We start from the raw sequence: 24,075 nt of genomic DNA, 5'->3' as shown, positions 1-24,075 counted from the left end.
TAAAGACATAAAATACCTTGTAGGAAAAAAATCAGTTACTTTTAAAAGTCTATGGCAAGGTAAATGAACTGAAAACTGACTCTTCTCAAAACAAGTGATAGATTCCTGTCTGTGGAATGACTTCACAACTGCTGGTCTAAACTAAACACCAAATTCACAGAGTGATATTAAAAAAACAGCTACTTATAAATGGACTGCTGGCAAAATGAGTTTTAACAATGAACCAACTCCTCCACTGCAAATGAAAGTTGTGTTTGCACATTTACTGACTTCCAAAATCCAAGGAGATGTCAGAGATAAACATTTGGCTAATGTTAAATTAGAGAGGCGTTCAGTAACTTCAGGCCCTCTCCATCACTAGCAGAGAGAAGTGAATACCTCTCACATTCTGAAGAGTACAACTGTTCCTTATGGAATAAAAATGATCTAGCTGACCTTAAAAGGAGAAATTTGCTTTTTAAGTACTGCCAATTGATTTTCTGCACATAATGCTGAGGCCTGAAGAGAGAAGCACCAGGACAAATGCCTGCACTGCAGGAAACACTGGTTTAAGAAATATCATCGGAACAATCATAACAAGAGAACAAATGAGAAGTGTGCCTTCCTAGGCATTCTCTTACTATGAATAAATAACACACTTGAACACGACAAGAAGTATTCGGAGTTGAATGCTCCCTCATATCCCGAAGTAAGAAATCCTGTGATCTAGATGGGTAAGTGTGGGAACCAGAACTGCTCCGTTTGGAGCAGTTCTTTTTTAAAAAAGGAAAGCAGAAAAATGTTACTGGACACAATACCTCATACCACCAGAAACAGCTTCCAGAAAATGAAGAGACTAAACTGCTGTTAGTCTTAGGATGAATCATGAAGTCTTCTAGACATAGGGCACAGGTGTCAGACCAGCAGCACACTATCTAGGTGTTGATTAGCAGTTGTACAAAATTGTTTCTTTATTTACACAGCAAGTCAAGAAACATTTGTTAAAGGGAAGAATCAGACCACTACCGGTACCACAAAGAAAGGAAATGTGCTTTCACTTATCTGCCCTATTCGTGATTTTAAGAAATCAACAAAATAAAAAAGCCCTAGCATATGAAAGTAGAATTAAAGGTGTTTCAAAGCCTCTCCTCCCAGTTCTCCCTCCCACCTAGCCCCAGCCACTTAACACAGCTGTAAGCTGTTATGTCTGCAAGCCACACTGATAAAACAGTGAGATTTGGTAATCTCTTTGCACCCAAAATCATTGTATTTGGCTAGACTGTACTAACTGTAACACGAATTTTAAAGGTTTTTAAGAAAAAAGGCAGTTTTAACCAAAAAATGTTATCTGTAGCATCAGGCAACTTATCTGCTAGGAAAATACACAGCAAACATCAAGAGATTCTAAAAAAGATCCTTGCTATTTTCAAAGTGATACTGGGCATTACTTTTCACTTTTCAGTATTGAAAATACTGATTGAACTCTTTTTTTTAACATTTGGACAGAAAAATTATTTTTATATTTTATCTAAGAGGGGACATATACACAGGGTTATAAGTTTCATTTGATAGAAGGCACTGAACAGTGCCTCCTAGGCATCTACTAAAAAAGGCTAATTATTTAAATCTCACAAAATTACATGTTTTAAAGTAATCTGGAGCCTATTTTTTACTACTGTTGCAATCTGCTGTTCAAATACATGGAGCTAACCATGGAGCTAAATCAGCTATTTACCTGTATAGTTGAATCCCCCATTATAAATTTTGCTCCTTCTATTACAGCCATATATGAAAATCTTAGTTGATCAGGAGTCTGAATAAGTCCCATTCGATATTTTCTCATATCCAGTAATACCTTCTTAATATCTACAGAAAATGGGTCTTTTTTCTCCATCTGTAAAGCAAGTTACATTGAAAGTGTCAATGGTATATAAAAAATAATTACAAATAAAAATTAGTCATAAAATTCAATCTAAAAATTCATTTCTCCCTATTATGCTTCTATTAGTAATATGGAAGATTAACATCTCAAATGATTTCTAATTTGTTTTTGAAGGAAAAATGCAAACCATCTAATGAAAACTTACTATGAACAAGTCAAGGATCATGTATTAAACAAATAAATTAGTGCCCTAATACTAAGTCTTAAAATTAAGACATTTAGATATGCTCAATTTCATTCAGGCTTGTATTCAGACTTTGAAATAGGACTGTAAGAATCAGAGCCATAAAGTAGTATTTCCTACTGCTTCTGAATAGAGCAGTAATTCAGACTGACTATGGCAGAAGTTCCCTTATTTAAAGGAGAATCCCTAACCCAAGCCATGCATACACTTGTCCCCACATTACATACACAGGGTGTTTTTGAAGTATACTTGCATCAAAATATACCCCTATGTTTTTCAAAATGTATAAAACCAAAGAAAAACTGAAGTAAAAAAAACCAACAAAAAGTAAGTTGAGAGGATCTAACCAAACCGGAAAAATGTGTCTCTTGTAATTTAACTGAAATCCTATTTCAGTTAAACCTGTGCTGTCCTTTTCACTATTACCAAGCAGAAAGAGAAAATTCTGTGCCTGGACTTCTAAGTCCAACAAAAATTTAAACTGATTTAAAATATTATTTAACATACAAGGTTCACTCACACCATGAGCAACTATAGATGATGCAGTTCATTAAGTAATCAAAAAATCTATACATCCATGTGGCCCTGGAACTGGCTATCAAGCCCCACCACCCAGAGGGCTGCACAGCAAGGAAATTCTGCACCGCCCACAATTACACACTGCATGAGAATCAGGGGCATGCCTGAGTTCTCATCCTAGTTCAGATAACAATTTCTCTGCATCCTTAAGAAAAGGGCTCTTGAGCAAAAGACTTATAGATTCAACCATCTCAATATATATTCACAAGCTTTTTTCATATTAAAACCCAACTGATCCTCAACCTTTCCTAAGCACATCTTAGGTAAAAGGAAAAGAATGTTTACAATTTACTTTCCAGGAAGTTTTGAAAATATGTAATGTACTTCAACATGGATTTGTAAATGCATTTCAAGAGCTGTGTTTTTGCCATCAAAATATGTGAAGGGAAAAAAAGCATGCTGTCTTAATTTCAGTTTCCACTGGAATGTCATTAACTTCAATGCTTTTAAAGCCTTCTGACCAAAAAGCCCATATTGGGAAGGTTGGCAGGGTGTCAGGAGAAAGAAAGAGGTGACAGAGAAAATGCAAACACTTACCAGAACAAGACAAGTATCCACTAATGAAAATGTGCCAGAACGTCCTATTCCTGCACTGCAGTGAACTACTGCAGGTCCATGTTCAGGACTCAGTGAACCAGATTCTCTGACTTTAAACAGGAAGTTCAGGAATGAAGCTGGGGATTCAGGAACTCCAAAGTCTGGCCACGTAGTATAATGAAAATGAGAGATCATCCTGGACTCACCACTCTAGAAGTGAAAACAAATAAACAGTAGAACTAGAAAGCATTCCTCTTTGGCTCAGTTAGCGCACATTTCCCCAGTCGCAATCAACAGCTATTTTCTATTTTAAACATCCCTTTAGACAAACAACCCAGTAACTTGCTTCAAGTTGGATGACAACCAACAGTGCAAGCAGAAGCAGTTTTATCTGAGTCAGTAACTTTCTCCTTTGTAATTATTACCACACACATTCTTTTTTTCTTCTCAAACTTCCACTGCTATGTTTGATTTGCTTTACTCCTTACTCCCAAATACCCTTCTTTTTCTAGCAATAATGCAGTTCAATGGCTGACAGCAGTTACTAGACAGCTAGAACTAACATGACTGAAAAAACCCATGTCAGCATTGTATACACTCTGCACTCTTGCTCAGAGCAAGTTTTAATGCCAAGAGGTATTACATCTCCTTTATACTAACCACATTACTGAGAGGAGCAGGAAGCGTTCCTTCCTGGAAAAGGCCTATAAAAATCCATACAGCAGGATGTCTAGCAAGACTTCTGCTGGACATATTCTTGTTTAGTAAAAAAGGAGGATTCCAAAATCATACAGCTGCTTTAGAACCCCTCTAGCAGAGTTTCTTCTCCTAACATGATGAACTAACCCCAATTACTGAAATGACAGCATGAAAGTATGTATATAAAATCTGGATCATACTTTTATGGAACTCACTTCAGACCTGCTGTTAAATGCTACTCCTTGCCATGGTGATTCTGAGACAAAATGATCACCCATTTTAGCTCAGGAATTTTAGAAATATTCAGTTATTTTTACCCTCCCTCCATTACATCCAATTTTCCGCATAGACTGAAATCGACATAAACTTTGGCAAAGTTTAAACACAAAGGATTTAAAATATCAATGTATTCCAGAAAAGCTATTTTTCTTCTTCAGCAACAGTAAAATATAGCCATGAAATTAAAATAAATTCTACTGTTCTTCGTCTGCTCAGTCTGTTTCAACTTCTTATGAGAGACAACTTATGAAATTCCTTTGTGAAACTAAAATATGGTTTCTGCAGTAACAAAAACACTCTCCCAATTTGTCTTTTGCCTTCAATCTCTGATACTGCAAGACTCGCCAATACTTTCACAGAAAACAGTGGATATTAACATGACTCCAGTCACTCTCAAATGCACAGTTATCTTCCAAAAATATTTTGTCTTTTGGCTAGGTGATCAACAAGGACAACAAATTGTGATCTATGATATTGGGAAAACGAGTTCACACAAAGATTTTATAGGGGAAAAAAGAGTATCAGGCCCTAAATTGTATAAATATACTGGGGCTTCCCTTTGTCTGGAGCAAAGCATTAAAGAGTTTGCATTTTCTTTCCTACTGCTCTTTTGTACCTAGTTTTTCAAGTTAGCAAGCTAACTCACAAATCAACTGAAATGACCTGTTTGTTTAAAAATCATGGAGATATATTTTTTGTAAGAAATCTGGAAATAGCACTTAAGCAATTTCCTCTATTTCTAAGAAAAATAATTCATCACTTTAAAAACAAAATTAAGAAGAAAACTCGAGAGGTGAGCTAAAGGCATGTCATAGGTTAGCAAGCATAGTCCCAGAAGGGACGTCCTTGCTAAGGGGTGCTTACAGTTTCCTCTGGGAACTGATAGAACCTATCAGCTGGCCAGTTTGAATATGGACAATTCTCTAAGCCACTTAAAGTTGTGACCACCTCTGTGATCCACATTTAAGAATAGGCAAACTCCCCCTCCAAGCTCTCTCTCGTTTCCGGCGCTGGGACAGGTGGCTGCGGGGCCGAGCGGGGACCAGCGGGCCCGGCCAGGCCCTGCTTGGGCCAGGCCAGGCCAGGACACGGCCATCCTGGAGCCGATGGATCTGTTCCAGCCATGGAACCCCCCCCACTGCCTTGCCGTGGGCAGCCGGAGCGGCTCGGCTCTCCCCCCTCTCCACTGCGATAAGAAAAATTCAACATTCCAGCTGCAAAGCTGCAAGGCCGAGGTGAGAGTAACCCTTTTATTGCCGTGAAGAGCTGAAAACCTGAGGGAAGAGAGAGAGGAGATGCTTAAAGCTGAAAGTCTGTTGTGAAGCTATGATATATCAGAGTACCCTGTTGTAATTTCATGAAGATATGGGGGGTGGAGTGTTCAACTCGTGAGCAAAAGCACCTGTGCTGAGATAGGCAGATGCTGACGCAGCTGTAATTTCATGAGAAGTTTGGACAGGGAGAGATGAACCAGATGAGGACTTTTGCTCCAAACGGGAAAGGAGAAAACCTCAGTTCCTAGAGATGCTCCCAGAGATAGTCCTAACGATGAAGATGATGAAGACCCTTTGCTCCCAGGGAAGGAGAAGGGCCTCTGTTTTTGTTTCTGAATGGCTCAACCTTAAAATTGTACCCCAAAAAATTTCAAGAGTGGACCCTCGAAAGCAGTTGCGGGAAAAGCTGCAAGTCGGGGGAAGGGACTCAAATGCAGGCAGAGAGACTCCTCTTCCTAAATGGACTGAACAATATTTGGAAGTGGGCGGCTGTCTCGTTGTGATAATGTTTTCACAGCATGAGCAAGAAGAGACTTCTCTTTCTAAATGGACTGAACAAGGTTATTATGGAAGTGGTAAACAGACTGAACATCTTAAGGGTTGTCTTTTTACATTGTCAGTGGGAGAAGGGAGGAAGGTGGGGGGAGGAGGAGAGTTCTGAAGGTGGTATAATTTTTTTTCCCCCTCTTTTAGGTCTGTTAATAAACTTCTTTATATTCTTTCAAGTTTGGTGCCTGCTTTGCATTTCTCCTAATTCTTACCTCACAGAAGATAAACAGTAATGAGTATTTTGGACCAAACCACTACACTAAATTGGTGTTTCCGCCCGGTTGCAAACCGAACCCGCGACAAGGCACGTGCTAAGTAAAGGTTAAAGTTACTTCTTCTGAATCTAGACAGTCTTTGTAGGTGGTAATCGATACTCCCTACTTCAAGATTCTGAAAAAGCATTCCAGATGAAAGCATCCCTTACACCTCAAGAAGGCAAAAATGCCCCTTTTTGTCATTTGATTTTTGTAATCTCAAAAAAGGTGACTTGTAGGGTTTGTTTGGGGAGGTTTGGGGGAGAGCAGGGGGGGGTTGCGTGGCTTTTTTCCCCCAATCCCATCCTGTAACAAGCACTAGCATCCTCTTCCTGAAGAAAAAAAAAAATATGGCCGTCACCCTAATTGTACAGTAATCCGAAATAGTTATTTCTAAAAGAGAGATGAAACAGTGCTGTTGTACATGTCACTCTGCCCTAACCCACAGAATTACATTTTTCTTTCCTTTCTTGTATGAAGACTTTATCCAGCCCATGATTTTCCATCCCTTCAGCTCATTATAAAAATACCTAGTCTTTTCATCTCTCTACAAGAGTCCCATTGCAATGTGCTGGAACCAGCTGGTCATCTTTGAATTTGTGATCTCTAATCCTACAGCCAAATCCCATTTGAGTATTTCAAACCTCCCACATTGCTCTTTTAAACAGAATGGCTCTTTCAAGTGGTGCTTGGCAGTCAAGCTGTACAGCTAAAACACTGCCTTTGTGTGGATCTGTACGACCCCTACTTAAACAACTCCCAGTCACTGGGCCATGCAGCACTTACATGAAGTGATGTGGGACTGTTACGAGAAGAGGTTTGGCTTTTTGGTTCACAGCTGCTGAGGGACAAAAATTCAAATTTAAATAACAACTAATTTAATTTTAAGTGTTACCAGGAAACTAGCTAATCTTTTAAAATAAAAGTCCCTGGACTTCAAGACTCAGGAACTCAGGAAGCAATATAAAATTTTGTATGTTATACACAAGGAACATATTTCTGCATGGTAACTGAAAACCAGCTTGTTCTATGGTAACCACAATGCAATCTTCCAAGATTTATTCCCTAAGACTAGCTACAAAAAAAAAAAAAAAAAAAAAAATCCTTGAATAATCATGGAGAACATTTAAATGACAATTAAAAAAAAAAAATCAAACCATTCTAGTGGAAGTTTTAGGAACTACTGGGATAAGCTTTCCATAAATAACAAAGATAGCTAAAACTGATGAACTACTGGGATAAGCTTTCCATAAATAACAAAGATAGCTAAAACTGATGCACCACACTGCACAGCTCTGCACTGGCTGCTGGAAGTAACAGCATAATCAAAGGATGATCAAAGCACAAGCTCCAAGTTACAAGCAGAGATCCACATGAAGACTTGAGCAGAAAAGTAATATGCCATTAGATTAGCTTCCAGTGAAACAAGCCTTGCCATAACCTTTTTACAGTGACTATCCAATCACTCAAAACAAAAAGGTACAAAAGTCTTAGAGTAACTTCAAGTTGTTCAGTCACCTGAGAGTATGAACATGAATAAAACGCTACCCAAAACGCTCAAAGGTTAAGTTGGTGCCTTCAGCGTCAAGTAAAACAGATGAAGACAAAAAAAATGCTCGTCTGTCAAGTTTCACACACTCCTTATAAAAGCCTTCATTTCATAATTGAAGTGCTACTGAAATGGTAAAATATATGAAGATATAACACACCTACAACCCCACAGTGGTCCCGTATTTAATGAACATGCCTTAAGTTCATTAACAACTAATTTGATCGTATAAAAATGAGAATGAATGCTCTAGGGGCACTATTCTACACACTGAAATTCGAAATCATAAATCAACTTCTAACAGAGCCTCCTCTATTTGTTCATTCACGATGGCCAAAATGTTTTTCAAAATTTAAATAAAAATGGCCCTGAGGATAAAGGGGCCAAATAATCATCACAGACATTCTGGTTCATCCACAGGATCAGCTAGTGAGGGTCACTATGCAGTCTTGCATTACCTTAATCTGACAGTCACAGCCACACAGAAGCTTAGTACTAAGTTGAGAATAATTTTACTAATGGGTCTTTCCAAATAGTTGCTATTTGTGGAGGATTCAAGATGCCACTTGGGATTTATTAATGGTCCTTACTCTGAAGTAGCACACCACCGTTGTCACATCAAATTCAGTTCATTTCTCCTAGTCCTTACTCCTCCAACAAATATTTTCTTTGCAAACCTCTCCTACTGCTGTATTCTTACTTTCAGGAACCCACTCTGAGATACATTCAGAAAGGTTCCTTTTGCAATTCCAAATTCCACTGCTCCATTTCCTCATCCAAGCAATTCCTGGTTTCCCTGAAGATCTGATGGTCATTTGCCCTTGCATAGCTTGTCAGAATTCCCCAGTACCTATGTAATAGTTTTGCTTATAAGCATTCATTATATGTCATACATAAAGTTGTGACATTAAAAAAAAAAGCTAAAAGCAACAATAAATAATAATAATATAAAAATACATATTCAACACAAGGTGGAGTCTTTCACAAGTTAGTTGTCAAGATCTAACAATTTTCCCACGACATCGTCACAACACTTAGCAATCCCATCCAACAAAAGGTAATTCCACAGAATTAACAAAAGGCTTTCATACACCTGACTATCACTTCTCCAAAAAGGTGGGAGACTTCGCTTCAAATAACAGCCATGCAATAGTTTCATGTATGATTACAAAATTGTTACATGAGCACAGTATCTTCCCTCTATCCTTATTTTTCCAGGGAGGCACTGGTTGATGGAAGCCTTCATGGTAAGTCTATATTAAGGGAGAGTTCTGAATCTAAGTTATTACAGTAGAAAGCAGCACTCAACTTTCAGAAGAGCTGACAATTGACACCAACAAACCCATGGAGGATACACAATGAACCATGGTGGAAAAGCAGCTTCAAATGCCTGTACTCTAAAATGCAGATTGGATCAGGTAAAAAAATAAGGAAATTCTAAAATAATCACAGCAAAACAAAGAACATTAGGAATCTTTTCAAAACTTTTGGACAGATACCAATAAACACCATTTTCTCTCCAAAGCTTTACTGGACTGTGATAGTCCCAAGAAAAAAACCAATTTTTTCCCAGAACAGATAGAAAAAAAGAAAAGCAAATCAACAAATGCCTTGATCTAATCCTAAAAAAGAACAACCCCCCAACCCCACCTGTATTTCTAAGTAATCTTTTAACAAAAGCAACAACAAAACCAACCAAATATTCAAAGGTTGTTTCATTGGTAACAACATAACAAACACTTTACTCTTCATACCCATATCTTGTTTATGCCTTAAAGAGATTTGCTGCAGTAAGACAAATGTACTTGAGCTCAGAATGGCTGCATTATAAAGACAACCTTGGTTTTCTCTGTTTTCAAGGAAATACTACAATTTAAGTATTCTTGGAATTCAGAGTATATTTTGTTCATGAGTCATCCTATATTCCAGGCACTGAGTGGCTAAATGTCTTACACTCTGCCTCCACCAAAGGCCCCTCCAGAATAACTTACATAAACACAGTTAAGCTCACATTTCAAGTTACTGTGAATACTCAGTTCCCACAAGTTTTATGGTATAATTATCAAATTCTTACAAAAGGCTGCATTTAATTGACAGTGTTAGTCTAGAAACTATGCAGCTTTTTTTGCTTGAGTAACCAAGTATGTTCTGCTTCTTCTAGCTGTTTTATGTAAAAATTATTCTTTGGAGTTAATATTCATGGACCCTTACCACAGTGCTAGAGAGTTAAAATAAAAATTCATTACAGAAAGATTGGTGAGTATTTGTGAAACTGATTTATATGACATACAAGAAACTCTGTACAGTGCTGATAGACCTGCACTGCTGCTCCAAAACAAACCCAGAAATTTAAGTGTTCAATAGCTCCAACTCAAAAGTCTACTATAGTATACATTGTTCCGTTCCTTGAGGCATTTCTGCCTTTTCCACTTAATGTTATGTTCAAACATACACGTCATGAAAACTGCATCCTTTGAAAATAGGAAGTTTAGAAGGGCCAACATCAGCCAAACAATTCCATGAAGAAGCTTTTTTGGTAGTTAGGAAAACTTGCCTCAGGTTTCAAAAGGAAGAGTTGTTCTTTTTCAAGCACTAGCTTGCCAGCATTACCCGTCTTTCTTTTGCCTTTGCTGTCAATAAACAAACTACTAAACAGAAATTCTTCAGGTCAGCAGGACAATATTTCATAAAGCTCTTCTAACGTGGAGAAGACCAAGGAACAACATGCCAGGTTTTATCATGTTGATCTCATGAGGGAGGTTCTGAATTAACAAATATTATCTCAAAATACCATCAACAGTTACTATAAATTCAAATATGTGAGAACAAATATATCAACAGTTGTACAAAACAACATGCAGAACATCATCTTCAAGCTTTCCTTTCCCAAATTCTCTGACAAAAACAACCTTGAAAACTTGCCATACTAGCACTTTCAATTAATATAAGGCAAGATTTATAGGGAGAGAGAATATCTTACAAGACATCGCTGGGACAGACAAGCTCTTCAATCCTGTCTTCCGCTCTGAAACAAAAGCAGCAAATTCCAACCCAAGCTCAGGCCAGGAACAATTTTTTTGAGCTTAACTTGGTTAAATTGTGAAAATGCTTAATTTTTTAAGAGAAAAGGATGGTTGGTCCTGTGGAGCAAAAGGGGAGGTAAGCAAGAGGAGATAAAGTTACCTATCTAGAGGTGGTAATCACCCCTCCCCCCAAAAACAAGACATCTGGACTAAATTACACAGAAAACTCAAGTTCCACTAAAAAAAATCAGTAATTACTCAGTCGGGTTTCTGATATTCAAATGAAATCAGAATTTTCCACTCCTGTGCTCCTCCCTTTAGTTAATTGTTAACAGCTCCTCTTAGAATCACCACTACCATCATTTAGAATTTGGCACGTTAAGCTACTGCCAAATGGAAAATACAAGTATACAAATGCCAAAGATGTTATCTCTCCTCAAGTATAGAGTGAGGTCTAACTCATTCGCTTATTTCCACACAAACATCTTCAACATTCTCAGAAGCAAAGTGCATTAAAATTTCCAGTGTAAAAGCACAATCAAACCTGAAGTGACATGATGCTAAGTGGTTCTCATGATACACTTAAGGCCACGAATAGGAGCTGTACAGACTGAGAAAAGCTTACGTTGATATTTTCTAACTGCAGTAGATGTACTGTGTAATAGGATTTGACGTCTTCAGACACTAGCCTCACACGGAAACCTGTTTCACTGAACGTCATAACTTCCTCTTCTTTTGTTGGCCAGTATTGTGCACACTTCACCTAATGGATTTTTTTTAAAGAAAAAGAAGGGAAAAAAAAAAAAAGAAAAACCTTGTTAAATATTCTAGTATCTTGGACTTTTGCATGTGCAGATTCTGAGACCCCACTGTTCAATAGAGTAGACTCATGTACCTGCCCCCACTTTGAAGAATTCTCGAAGTCCATAATGTTTACAGCCAAGTTACTACAACTGTTTCAATAGCTATTAAGCATTCCAGCTTTATGTCATTCCAGCTTTATGTCATCACATGGCTAACATGTTTTGAGATACATCTTAAGCTTTCTCCCCCCTCTAGTTCTCTATAGGGAACTGAGATCTCTGCTCAGCTATTTCAGCATTTCCCCCCTTTGTTTCTGACTTGCACACCTTCACGTCTACAGAACTCATCCATCACACCCAGTTCTCCCTAGGCTTGCTAAATACTGGAAGGTTCTAGTGAAACAAAACAACTAACAAACGAATGCAAAACTATTCTTTGTCCTGTATTCCTCTTGCTCTGCATTCTAACTTTCTGTAGGAAAATTTTTGCACTAGAAAACACGTGACTTTTTAACAGACCAGTCAATTTTTTTTCAGTAACTCATCTGCCCTGAATAAAAACCATAAATGTCAAATTACATACATTTATAACTAAAATCTGCAATGCTTTTAGACACAGTAGCAGAAAAACTCCACCATAACAAAAAATGTGTGTATTCTGCATGTATGCCACCAGTTTCAAAGAATCAAAAATAACTAGATCAGTTTGACAGTTCTTGGGCAGCAGTCTGCCTTCATTGTTACAGCTAACATCACTTGTATACTTGTTTTCCCACTTTCCATTTTGTCCTAGGAACACCTTACACTGCCTCTACTCCTCACTATTTCTATCTGCACATCCTCCTTCTCAGAATGTTACTTTCACCTTTCTCAATGTACATTTGTTAGATACTATTTTCACCAAACTGAACTGTATGTCTTAGCTCCCTCACTTCACTGTTGTATTAAATACACATTATGCTGCCCACCAGGGAGAATGTTTGTTAGTCCTTCTAACGTAACAACATTGCTCAACTGTATTAAAACTGTGTGGCTTATTTTACAACTTACCGAATCTTTTTCAACAATCCTGTTCAGCATGACAACTGCTTTGGTTTGTTGTTGCCATATCATTAGCCAAAAATGACAACATGTATTAGGTAGTGGACCCTGTGTAGTAAAGAATACAAAAATGGGCATGAGAATGTATTGGCAAAGCAGTATTTGAACACAGTTAATAGTTCACTGTGGGAAACAGGAAAAGGTCTTCCTCTTAAGTTTAAACAAATTATTAATAGGATGATAGAAATGGCAGGCAAGAAAGTAGCCACACTGCACAGATCATTCCAGGACTTAAAAGGGCTGGGGTTTTTTTAAGAAAAGAAAAAACAAAAACAAACAAAAAAAAAACCCCAACCCAACAACAACAAAAAAAAAACCACCAACCCAAACAAAACCAAACAACAAAACAGCAAGAACTCAGGGAAGGGGTATTTTGGTTTAAGCATCAATACTACTGTGCTGTTAGAAGAAAAGCTACTGCAGGCATGCTCAGAAGGTACAAGATGTACTAAGGGGTAGAAGTATTGTTATAACCTATTTACAAAAGAACTGAAGAAAAGAGCAAGAAATATTTGAGAAGCTTCATATGCAGTAAATTACTCATACTTCAATATTCCCTTTAGCTTTTCTTAAAACTTAAAATAATCTGTTTGCAACTACATCACACTAGCGGTTAGTAAGAGATAGTTGTAATTCATAGAGACAAGAAACCATCCAAATACAAATTACAACTGTACAAATCCTCCTCCCTAGATTCTCAATCCCTGTAATAACCCAGTAATTGTACTACTTACCTGTGTTAAAATATAGTATCTCTGGGCTTCTTCTATGACCACTAGGCTGGCATTGATATAGTCATTCTCGGTGTTCTGGAGTTTTACACGACTGTGATCATCTAAAATTCAAAGAAAATTAAGAATTAATGATGCATCCATCTCAATGAATACTCTCTAACAGGCAAGTTTAGGTCTGACAAGCAACTAGAACTAAATTCTGCTACTACCCAAACAGCAAACTACAAATATAAGTGAAACTAATTTCTCACGTAACTTTGATAACTGTCCCATTCTCCCCTCGGCATTCCATCAGAGTAACTTCAGGCAGCTATTAATAGAAGCTGCTCAGAAAACTGGAATACCTATTTTTCTTTTAAAAACCCCAACCAAACAAAACAAACCTTCCACACATGCCAAAAAGTTCTCACAGTCATCCCTCTACAGCTGCTTGACTCCCTAATCAACAGCACCACAACTCACTTCAGGCAACGCTGTCTTATCACACCAGATGACTCCACTACATGATTTCCTAAAATTCCAAGATTTTTGGTGAACTGCAGTTTCAAAGGTTGAGGGAGAATCATAAAGTTAAGCTCACACAGCTAAAAAAAAAACCCAACAAAATCTAATTGCAGTAATTCAAGCCAGGCTTTGATCAATTCAATTTTCCCTGTAAGTTATTGTCTAATATTACAGAACATAAAAATACGAAAAAGGCACATGCAAAACCCAGAAATATTTTAAAAATCATCCAATTAAATGAAGCCTAATCTAACTACATGGTTTCATCTCAAAATTACACAAGCGAGACGGACCATTCCCCTTTTTATGGCAGAGGCAAGCAAAGGACTGTTTAAAATTCTAACATTAATATGAGAAAGATTATCATACTGTCAAACTAAAATACTGCATAATAAAAAGTGATTGTGGTTGTTCCTAGAACCTTTTAGTACCTGATTTATGAACCTCTAGGAGACATCTAGGTAATCAGACTTGTTCACAGTAAGTAATCCTTCAGCCGTTTATCAGTCACTGTATTAAATAAACAGCACTTTCAGTTTAAAATTTGTACACAACTACAGAAATGAGATTCAACTGACTGTAAACCTCCTGAAGCTCAACACCTAGCAGACTAAGAAGAGTAAATAAAAAATAGCAAACTAAAATGAATTTAAGAAACTTCAACATAATTCATGAAGAGATGGAAGAGATTCCATAAGGAAACTAACAGCAGAGTGAATTACGATGTAATACCAACTTTTAAAACCAAATTCACCTAGTCTAACCCACAAAACTCAATCAGGGCCCAGACTGCTGTTAAAATGTCAATCCACCCATCCTTGCACCAAAAGGCTCACTTCCTTTAGACAAACACTTTGGGAAACACACACAAAGCTGTGAGCTTTGACATTAGCAGCTACAAGTATCAAATTCAGCACAAGTACAATAGCTGAACTCACAGCCAGCCTGTACAGCCACAAGGCTTATCTCAGAAATCCATAAATATAAATCTGGATAGGCAAAAAGCTGACGGCAATCAAAAAACAGTTACTGAATTAGACTCTTGTTCTACAGACTGCTTGTATGATTTAATATGAATACTTTCCATGTGTTTGGAAACCTGGGAAAAGTACATTTACTACATCTTGATCTGCCTTTACATTCTCCCTCATCTATCTGCTATTGGCAGCTGCCTAAGACGACCTTGCTCAATTCAAGTAAAGAAGTCAACAGTAAAGTAGAACTATTTTGCAGTTGCTGAAGCAGTCAAATTTGGGGTTGTTGCCCTACCTCCTTTAGCTCCTAACTTTTATATACAGTCACACACGAACAAGCAGAGAACAGAAATATGCTGAAAATTTATTTTTGATATAAAAGCATGAGAAATATACTGGGCTAGTCTGTTTTCATCAGCATTCCAGTCATAAGGCAACACCATTCTGACTTTCAGGAGTCTTAAAAGACTTATGATACCTCTGTGTGAAGAAAAAAATATTATCAAAGCCAAGACACAGCAAAATTACGATGCATATGCATTTGAAAGTAAAATACATCTCCTTGTATTATTTTGCCACAATAGGAAAGCATTACTTTTTCCTTTCATGTATCACTTTATCTGAAATGTTTCTACTGGAAAGAAACCAAGACCTCTGTAAATATTACATGTCATTTGCCAACAGGAAAAACTTAAGATCTTGTTATAGTAAATCACACATACCGGTACCAGTGTTCTCGGAAAGGTGACGCAAGCAAGCACTGTTAACAGTTTAATACCCAGCGGCAGCTGCTGTACTGCTGCCAGGGGCAGACAACTGCAGCCTCCAAGGAGGTTTCCTGCTTTAATCCTTACATTCTCAGCTGCATTTTTCCCCTTCTTATAAATTCTGCTTTGTAAACATGACAAAGTTCTGCAAGTTGTTTTTTTTAAAGTCCCTTTAACAGCTAATTCTGTGCACAGACAGAGCCTCCCTCTCTCTCCCCAGCTAAAACAGAGGAGATCCTGCAAGTACTCTGGCATGCAGTCCACAGGACAAAGAAAGCCACTAGAATATATTGATTTCCCTTCTTTCAAGGGATGAGGTTCTTAAAGGACACAATGACCTAGAAACCTCATTCAAACCCTGGCTTGCTCTTCTGAATTAAGTGAAGCAAGCCAATTTTTGACAGTGAGTTAGCTGTAATGTACTTCCCGTACGTATATAATTTCCAGTTACAAAGTACTTAAGATTTATATGAATGATAAACCCATCCTTAGGATAAGATTTATCTTATGTGTTGCCATGCCTACAGCAGCTAAAATACAGTACTCATTTTCTGAAGTGCTAATTCCCCTATTTCAACAAACTATGCAGCCTGAAAAGGAAGTGGAAACCTTGAAAATTACTCTCATTCTGGCTCCCTGCACTGAGAAAAAACACTCCCAGAATGACCCTGTCTGAGATAAGCAAACTCAGATTACCCATTTCCAGTGAAACCCTGTGTCACTAACAATACTTCCCATGCCTCAAATAATGCTAAGACTTCACACTGCCCATCATCGCTTCCTGCTTAACAGAAAATGACAGATCCAGTTAAAACCAAGACACAAAATGTTTGGCATTTTACATGATATAGTTCTTGCAGTTGGTTAATGAAAGGTTTTCATTTAAAAATAACTGTTTCTGGAACACTGTATAACTTCAAAATTATCTTTTATCCAGAAGATGTCTCTGGTCCCCCAAATATAGAGCTAGTAACAATAGAGGAGGGAGAAATGCTACTTAGTGGATTAAATAAAGTCATAAATAAAACATGCAGCTGCAAGTCATCCCAGCGACCCTGCCTGACCCTCTCCTGCCTACCAACAAATCCCCTCCATTTCACTAATCTAAATCTAGTCTATCTGAGCTGCTAAATTATTCAAATTGCAATACTCTGTCACTAGACTTACAGTCTCAAGTTTCAGAGGTAGCCTACGGCAAGGAAAAGGCAAAATTACTTTTCCTCACCACCGTGTCACCAGTTGTACGCAATGAATGCCATCACATCAGTCACGGCCTAGCTCATGACTGAAATGTATTCATACCAAAATATGTGTGTCACTGCCGCACAGGATGCTTACACTTGTAAGCAGGACCATGGAAAAGAAATCTTAAGATACATTTAAGTTTATATCAGCATGTGCTAAAAAGTTTCCCTCTTCCCCAACCCCAAAGAAGTATCTCCAAAAGCAGCACATTGAGTTTATTTTACAATGTTTCATGCGGTAAGATGTTTTAGAGAATCATTAGATAATGTCATAAAAATCATCAATGTCAGCTTCTAATATGGACAAGAAATGCAGCAGGGTTATTTTGGGCTGAACATCTCTCTGTTCTCAGCACATACACTCGAAACACAGGACAGGAGAACATTCCTGCAACGGTAATTAATAGGCACCATGTGCAAAAGCATTCAAATCAGCTCCAACTCTGTTCCCTGTAAAGCACAATACTCTTCATGTTCCTCTCCTGTACTCTATGCCAGCTGCAAGCCTATGGTTGAAAGGTCTGACACAAAACCTACTCAAGGCCACAGGAAGAAAACATGAGAAATCTCTACCTTGCAAGATCTTCCAAAAGCAACATGATCTATCAGGGAAAAATGCTCAGATGTCCCAGGTTCTTGAGCCACACACCATATTACAGAGGAAGGCTGAAGAGAAATCTGTGTAAACCCCCATCTACCCTCCAAAAGCAAAAGGAAAAAAAAAAAAAAAACACCCCTGCCAATTTTGCCAAGGGGATTTCCTTCTTGCCTGTAAATCTGGGAACTCAGCTCTAAAGGTGTTTACAGTCAATCTGAGACACCAGACTCCTCTGATAACAACTAAGGATAAGATTTAGAAGGAAAGTTAATTACAGAAATCTTTGGCGTTTCATTAAAATTATTAATAAAGAACAACAACCTCACAACTTACTTTCCTCTGTTAACAACGTTTTATGAGAAATGGTTTCATCTGTCCGGAAATGACTGGCTGTCAAACCAAACCTATTTCAGATTAACTTCCTGTTTCAATAGTACTATGGAGCCAAAATACTCCTCTCTCTATTCTAGACTAATACCAAACTATTAGACTTCTATTTTTTTTTCTGCTAGGCAGTAACTCTTGAGGGCTTTTACCAAACCAAACTTATATATGCTACAGCTCTTTAGCCAACAAAACCAGACACTAACAAAAATAATTAAGAAACTGGAAACACTGCGAAACTCAACTGTAATGGGCAGAAATGATTAGCCTTTCCCAGCAAACAGAAATCAATTTTTACCTAGAAATACATGTAACAGACACAAGTTTGTTTCAGTGTACTTGTCCCCGATATTGCAGGTCAAATGGGCCAAACCAACCCAAAGCATTTTTTCCTGTACTTGTAATTGACATATTTTCCGTAAAACAGAACAATCTTTGCATTTCCACCACCTCAGATTTTAAACTGGCTTGGCTGCTATCACAGTTAACAAACCATTTTCACATTGCTTTTGGAGAAATAAAATTCTTTCTTTAAATTATGTCTTACAGTATGATGATGTAGATAGATCTTAAAAGTCCAAAAGCTGGTTCTGAAGGCCTCTGACTATTAGAGAATATTAATATCACCCATTTTTCATCTAAACACTGTTAAAAGGCAGCAAAATTTGCAAAGTGAAGGACTAAGACATCAAGATTGTGTGAGACTGAGTCGTCTCGCATTTCTGCAACACCAAGTCCTTGCATACATGCACCACAATTAGATGTGTTCACCACAGTGACCAAACCATGCAGCTTTTATCCCAGCTGCTTTGAAATTTAGGTACTGCCACCTTGAAATCTTATTTATCATATACTCCCTTTCAGGTGTCTTTCTCCTCCTCTCATCGTTACTGAGCCAATTATGAGTCATATTTGAAAACACAAAAGTAAAATTCCAGAGGAATCAACTAGTTCAAACACAGTGTTTTGCTCTGTTCTCCTCATACAGCTTTGTTCCTAGTGCCCAGTTCTGCAAGCTATCTAGGTGGAGCAATTCAAACCATCTTTCATAAATGCTAAAAACTGACACATTCCTCATAAACTTCACCATCTTAGTTCATTCATTATGTTATAATTTATGTCAGAGTGTAACGGCTCTAGCCCTTTCCTGAGCCTGACTACTACTCCAATACTAGATTTTATCTATCTCTGCTTTTGCACTGGGCCCAGGAATTAATACAATCTTTTTTTTTTTTCCTACTGGGTAAACGTGTTTCAGAAGCAGGCTTTGCCATGACTAAGGCAGAAGCATTTGATGCTCTTCACTACTGTAAAAGGCATGCCATGATTAAGGAAAATGCTGAGCTCCAAATAACTGCAGGAGATGAATACAAGTCACATCTGTAAGGTATTACTGGAGGCATTATTAAATGCTATTTAAATAATGCAATGTATTTTTATCTATTTTAGAAACACTGTTTTTAAACAGAAAGAAAAAAGCGCAAGTACTTCGAAAGTAAATTTTCATTCTCTTTGTATAAATTAAATCCATGTATGGGAGAAAAGTAAATGCATGGATACAGCTTCTGATTGTATAGGATGTTAGACCCAGGACGAGAACCTGCAACTTCTGGGTTCAAATCTAATTTCCTGCCTTCTCATCTTACAACCCCCATTGCAACTTAAGTATGAAGCAGAAAGTGAATAAAACATCTCCTTCAGCGCTGGTAAGATGCTAATGCCATGCTGTAACAGGACAGCAAAGCTGGTTCACCCAAGTCCCTCTGCACAAACATGTGTCCCCCAGAGGCCTGTCTCCATTTCCTCAGCCTACAGTGAAAGTCAGTGAGCCTTGCCTCATCGGAGGTATCTCCTCAGAGCTGGACACCTTCTCCAGCAGAATGCCATGCAGACACAGCAAGGAGGCCATGCACTGGATTCCTAAGTTCAGTTTCATCAGTGTGCAGCACAAGGGTTCAGCACCACACCAGACTGGACCTATTTGGTGCGAATTCACTGTGCCACTGGAGCATCCTGGCAGCAGTCTAAGGAGCAGCACTCAGCACCACATCTGACTGGTGTGACTCAATCCAAGACCCTTTCCATGTCATTCTGAGAAGTGCTATGCACATGCTGTTACCACAACTTTCAACTGGAAACAAGGAGCTCAGCACTTCTCCAAATCTTAGAATAGGTATTCAGATCAGGCTCTTAAACAGAAAGTCCCAATATACCAGCAACCCTTCAAAAACTCTAGATCCAGTAACAAGGTGGCTTTTAGGACCCTTTAGTATTCTGGGAAACTTCAAACATGTTATCTGTCCCAGTTTTATTATACTGCAAAAAAATTAAAGCTGCACAATTTTTTTTCCCCTATCTGTAGCTCACATATCTTTTTGCAATAATTTTGGCTTAACAGTTTCTGAAGTAATATGCTGATGAAAAGAAGCCCACAACATCTCTGTAGCAGAGAAGCTGGTCTAAAAAAAAAAAAAGCTCGTTTCACATGAGACATAAGATCATTATGTCAAAAAGACCATTTCACGGCAATTAGCAGAAGTACAAAGCACTCCATACCTTATTTACCACATACACAAAACCAACAAAATCTGAAGCATTTTTTAAAGCAACAGTAGAAATTGAGTGGCATTTATCCACATCACCTTGTAGATGTGCAGAATCACTCAGTCCAAAAAGAAAACACCTCTGTCAGTCAAGGCTTATTAACTTAAGCTCTATACTCATTTTTTACAATAGATGAAGCACTACTAAACAAATAATTTCCGTCTGAGAAAAATATCTCTAAAACATTATTTTGCAGCTCACAAACATTTACCTATACACTAATACCTATGACTTGCAACCATCTCTCATTCACCATTCAGCACAATGAGTTTAACCAGCAGACTTTTGTTCCTCCTGTTATACACATTTGTGTATGTGTTACCAAAAGCCCCACATTTATCACAGGATACATGCCTACAGAAATAAACAAAATGCAAAATTTGCAATGACCATGATTTATTACCCCAAATATTTTATTGTTTAAAGTCAACAGGGTAAGAGAAGGTCTAGTAAGTTTACTGCAATGACTGCAGAAAAGATACTCACATGGACTAACATCTCTGTATCTGTTTCGATTTCTGTTTTCTGGATATTTTGCAACTCTGTGAGGAAAGTCAGTGGATTTATGTCGGATTTCCTTAAAAAGACAAAAAAAATTGACTTATAGCCAGCAACCTGATTAAGATTACTGTTCTATACATACTACTAATTAAGTAACATTATTAATAACTAACATTTTTTAAACCGACTTTTACTGGCCCTAGTGTCATTTTCCCTCAGAAGACGTGTCTCATCCATGGCCAAACTGTTACTGTTACCACTTAGATCTTCCTACATTTGGCTAAAACCACCAAATATAACACAAGTAACTGAGACATCAGGATCAAAGGGCAAAAAACCCCAAACCCCAGATATTTATTACGTTTACAGTTTACCTCAGAGTAGCACATTATCTCCCAAAGCAATAAGGACTCAGATGCAGCAGCAGTATTATGCTGGCTCCTTTACAGCGACTGGTAGCATAAAACCCCACAAAGGTAAGTGAACTAGTTAATGATTTTATGGCTACTATTAAGAGCCATAGGATTATTCTTGGTGGTTTGATGGCTCATCCCATACAGCTGTAGTTAAACATGAACCAATATGAAGAATTCTAGAGTCACAAATATCAATGTGAAATCAAAGCCTGCTTCTCCCCATGCATTAATACGAACCTTCCAGTAATCTGTGAGACATTCAGACTCACACACTGTTTTAAGGACCCTACTGTTCACATGTTCTGAATGTTCTGCTTTATTAATTTGTTGCCTGAGCGCATCTTTTCTACAACTTCACTAAGATATACAGAATTATCTTATGCAGAAAACTGAAAACAGCCTTCAATGTGTTCTACTCTGTCTTTACATCTCTGTACTGACGCTGCCTCAGCAGAAATGTCGTACAGTACAGAATTAACAATATTTTTCTTTGAATTCTCCTTCTGTTTTTAGATTATGTTGCTACATTTCATCGTTATATCCCAAAGGGCATTTAAACTTCTTATTACAACTGAGCATTCTTTGGTCTTCTCAATGTTCCCACTATCTTTGGGCTCAAACTTCCTAAATAGTCTAGTCTATTCCCAGACAATGAACACAGCCAAAATGGGCATCAGCGGAAATACAACATACAAAAGAAAGCTCCAATTTTTAGCATTGGTTGCATGACCTTTCTTTAAAATGTAGTGCCAACCTGTAAAGAACATAAATCACAGTGTGGAACAGCAACTGCCAAGAATCAATACTCCACATATTTGTATAAAAATCTCTTTCTGTTGGGTTTTTTATTTTGATACAGCAAACTAGAACTTCTCTAGTTTACATGGCTGACAAGCTTTAGGAGCTTGCACATAGAACAAATGGATTCCTTCACACCCAAGTTCCCATGAAAGGTAAATTTTGTACTATTCTTTAACAGGATGCAACATATTTTGCTTTTTAAAGCACCTGCATTGTCCGTGCACAGAAACAAGCCTATACTTTGGTAAAGAAACACTAAAATAGCTGGAAATACTACTACAGTAATGCAGTGGGAGGGCAGGCTTGCTAAAAAGAATTAAACTTAAGAAAGTGTAATGCCTAGTTCTAAAATCAGTTTTCCCACATAATATCCAGCCATCACACAGAATCACAACATGTCCTGACCTGGAAGGGACCCACAAATATCATCAAGTTCAGCTCCTGATCCAGCACAGAATAACCCGAAGAACCACACCACGTGCCTGAAAGCATTGTCCAAACCTTTCCTGAACTCTGGCAGGCTTGGTGCTAGATGGTACTTACTTGTAACACAGATATATCCAAAACTGTAACATGTGAAATACTGCAGTAGAGATAGTGCATTTGAATCACATATAAATCAAATAAATTGCTAATTTAACAGAGAAAAAGTGTAATTTGAAATCAGTAAAGAAAACTTCGAGGTTTGGTTCTCTTTTCTCATTTGTGAGAGTGCTATAAAATATTGCTGGCTTAAATAACTGCTCTAGTGACACCAGCTGATACATAACCTCTGTTTTATGGAAGTGGCTGTTCTTGGAAGTTCTTAATTTCTTTAATAAAAGAAGTGCAAATACTGTATTTTATTAACTGGCACTCGCGCAGGGCCCCCACAGCAGACGCCGAGCTGGCCAAGGCAGCGGGAACGGGCGCCGAGGAGGGAGCACGGGTGCCTGAGGAGCCGCACGAATCCGCGGGAGAAAGAAAGGGGGAGAAACCTTGGCCAAATCCGTACTATCGGGCACAGCTTCCCACACCGCCCGCAAGCCGCGGGAGTCCCACAGCGACTGCCCCGGCTCGGACCAGGCCCCGCTCGGTTGAGCCCCGGGTGCAGCGCCGACCAAGAGCCAGCGCCGAGCCCGCGCACTCGCCCCGCCCCGCGCCTGCGCCCCGCTGCCCCTTCCCGCGGCCGCCCCACAGGCGCATGCGCAGCGTTTGCCCACGGCTCCGCTGCGCGCACCTGAGGGCGAGAGTCGTGTTGGCCCAGCGACTTCCGCTCTCCCCGCTGCTGAGGCGGCGGTGGTGCTGCACACCGGGCACGGGCGCTGCCGGCCCGCGGGGCTCTCTCCCCCCCCCCTCACTCCCTCCCTCCCTCGCTGTTGCTCCCCGGTTGGAGCCGACCACGCCGCTCGGCTCACCAGATAACGCGCCTGCCAGTCGTTCGTGGCGTCGATCTCTTGGAACTCCTGCTCGATGGCGGCGGACATGATGGCGGCGGCCGCCAGGGCGCGCGAGCCTGTCCGCAGGAGGCCGAGCGGCGAGCTCGCGCGCAGCCCCCCGCCTCACGGGAGCGGCGGGCGCGCACATACGCTCGCGACCGGGTGTCCCGCAGCCGGCGCCGGGCGCATGCGCGGCCGCTGTCCCGCCCACCGAGGGCGGCGGAGAGCACGCCTCCCCGGGAGCAGGAGGCGGGAAGCACCTGGGGTGACGCCACTGGCCTGGTGGGGGGCGAGACCGCGCCCAGGTGTCGCGGGGGCTCGGCAGGGCCGGGGGCTTCGGTCTCCAAATGGCCACGGAGCGCTTGTTTTCACAAAAAT

The 24,075-nt window shown here is 39.2% G+C and overlaps 1 protein-coding gene across 2 annotated transcripts in view; it reads right to left on the bottom strand.

Annotated features, from left to right (window-relative positions):
- The window catches only part of PTPN2 (protein tyrosine phosphatase non-receptor type 2), a 31,844-nt gene extending 7,976 nt beyond the window's left edge, over window positions 1-23,868 (bottom strand). For both annotated transcript variants that reach the window (XM_032121496.1, XM_032121488.1), the window contains exons 1-7: window positions 23,677-23,868; window positions 21,048-21,138; window positions 13,487-13,587; window positions 12,702-12,800; window positions 11,474-11,611; window positions 3,222-3,431; window positions 1,715-1,873 (exon numbers count right to left, since the gene is read on the bottom strand). In XM_032121496.1, coding sequence (XP_031977387.1) covers window positions 1,715-1,873; window positions 3,222-3,431; window positions 11,474-11,611; window positions 12,702-12,800; window positions 13,487-13,587; window positions 21,048-21,138; window positions 23,677-23,745 — 867 coding nt within the window. In that variant the 5' untranslated portion in view covers window positions 23,746-23,868. The remainder of the gene's footprint in view (window positions 1-1,714; window positions 1,874-3,221; window positions 3,432-11,473; window positions 11,612-12,701; window positions 12,801-13,486; window positions 13,588-21,047; window positions 21,139-23,676) is intronic.
- Between the last annotated feature and the right edge of the window lie 207 nt (window positions 23,869-24,075).

Source organism: Corvus moneduloides, chromosome 1 (assembly GCF_009650955.1).
Source record: "Corvus moneduloides isolate bCorMon1 chromosome 1, bCorMon1.pri, whole genome shotgun sequence".
Classification (NCBI taxonomy): Eukaryota; Metazoa; Chordata; class Aves; order Passeriformes; family Corvidae; genus Corvus; species Corvus moneduloides.
The sequence above is the reverse complement of the archived record's forward strand: the minus strand, read 5'-3'. Positions and strand labels throughout refer to the sequence as shown.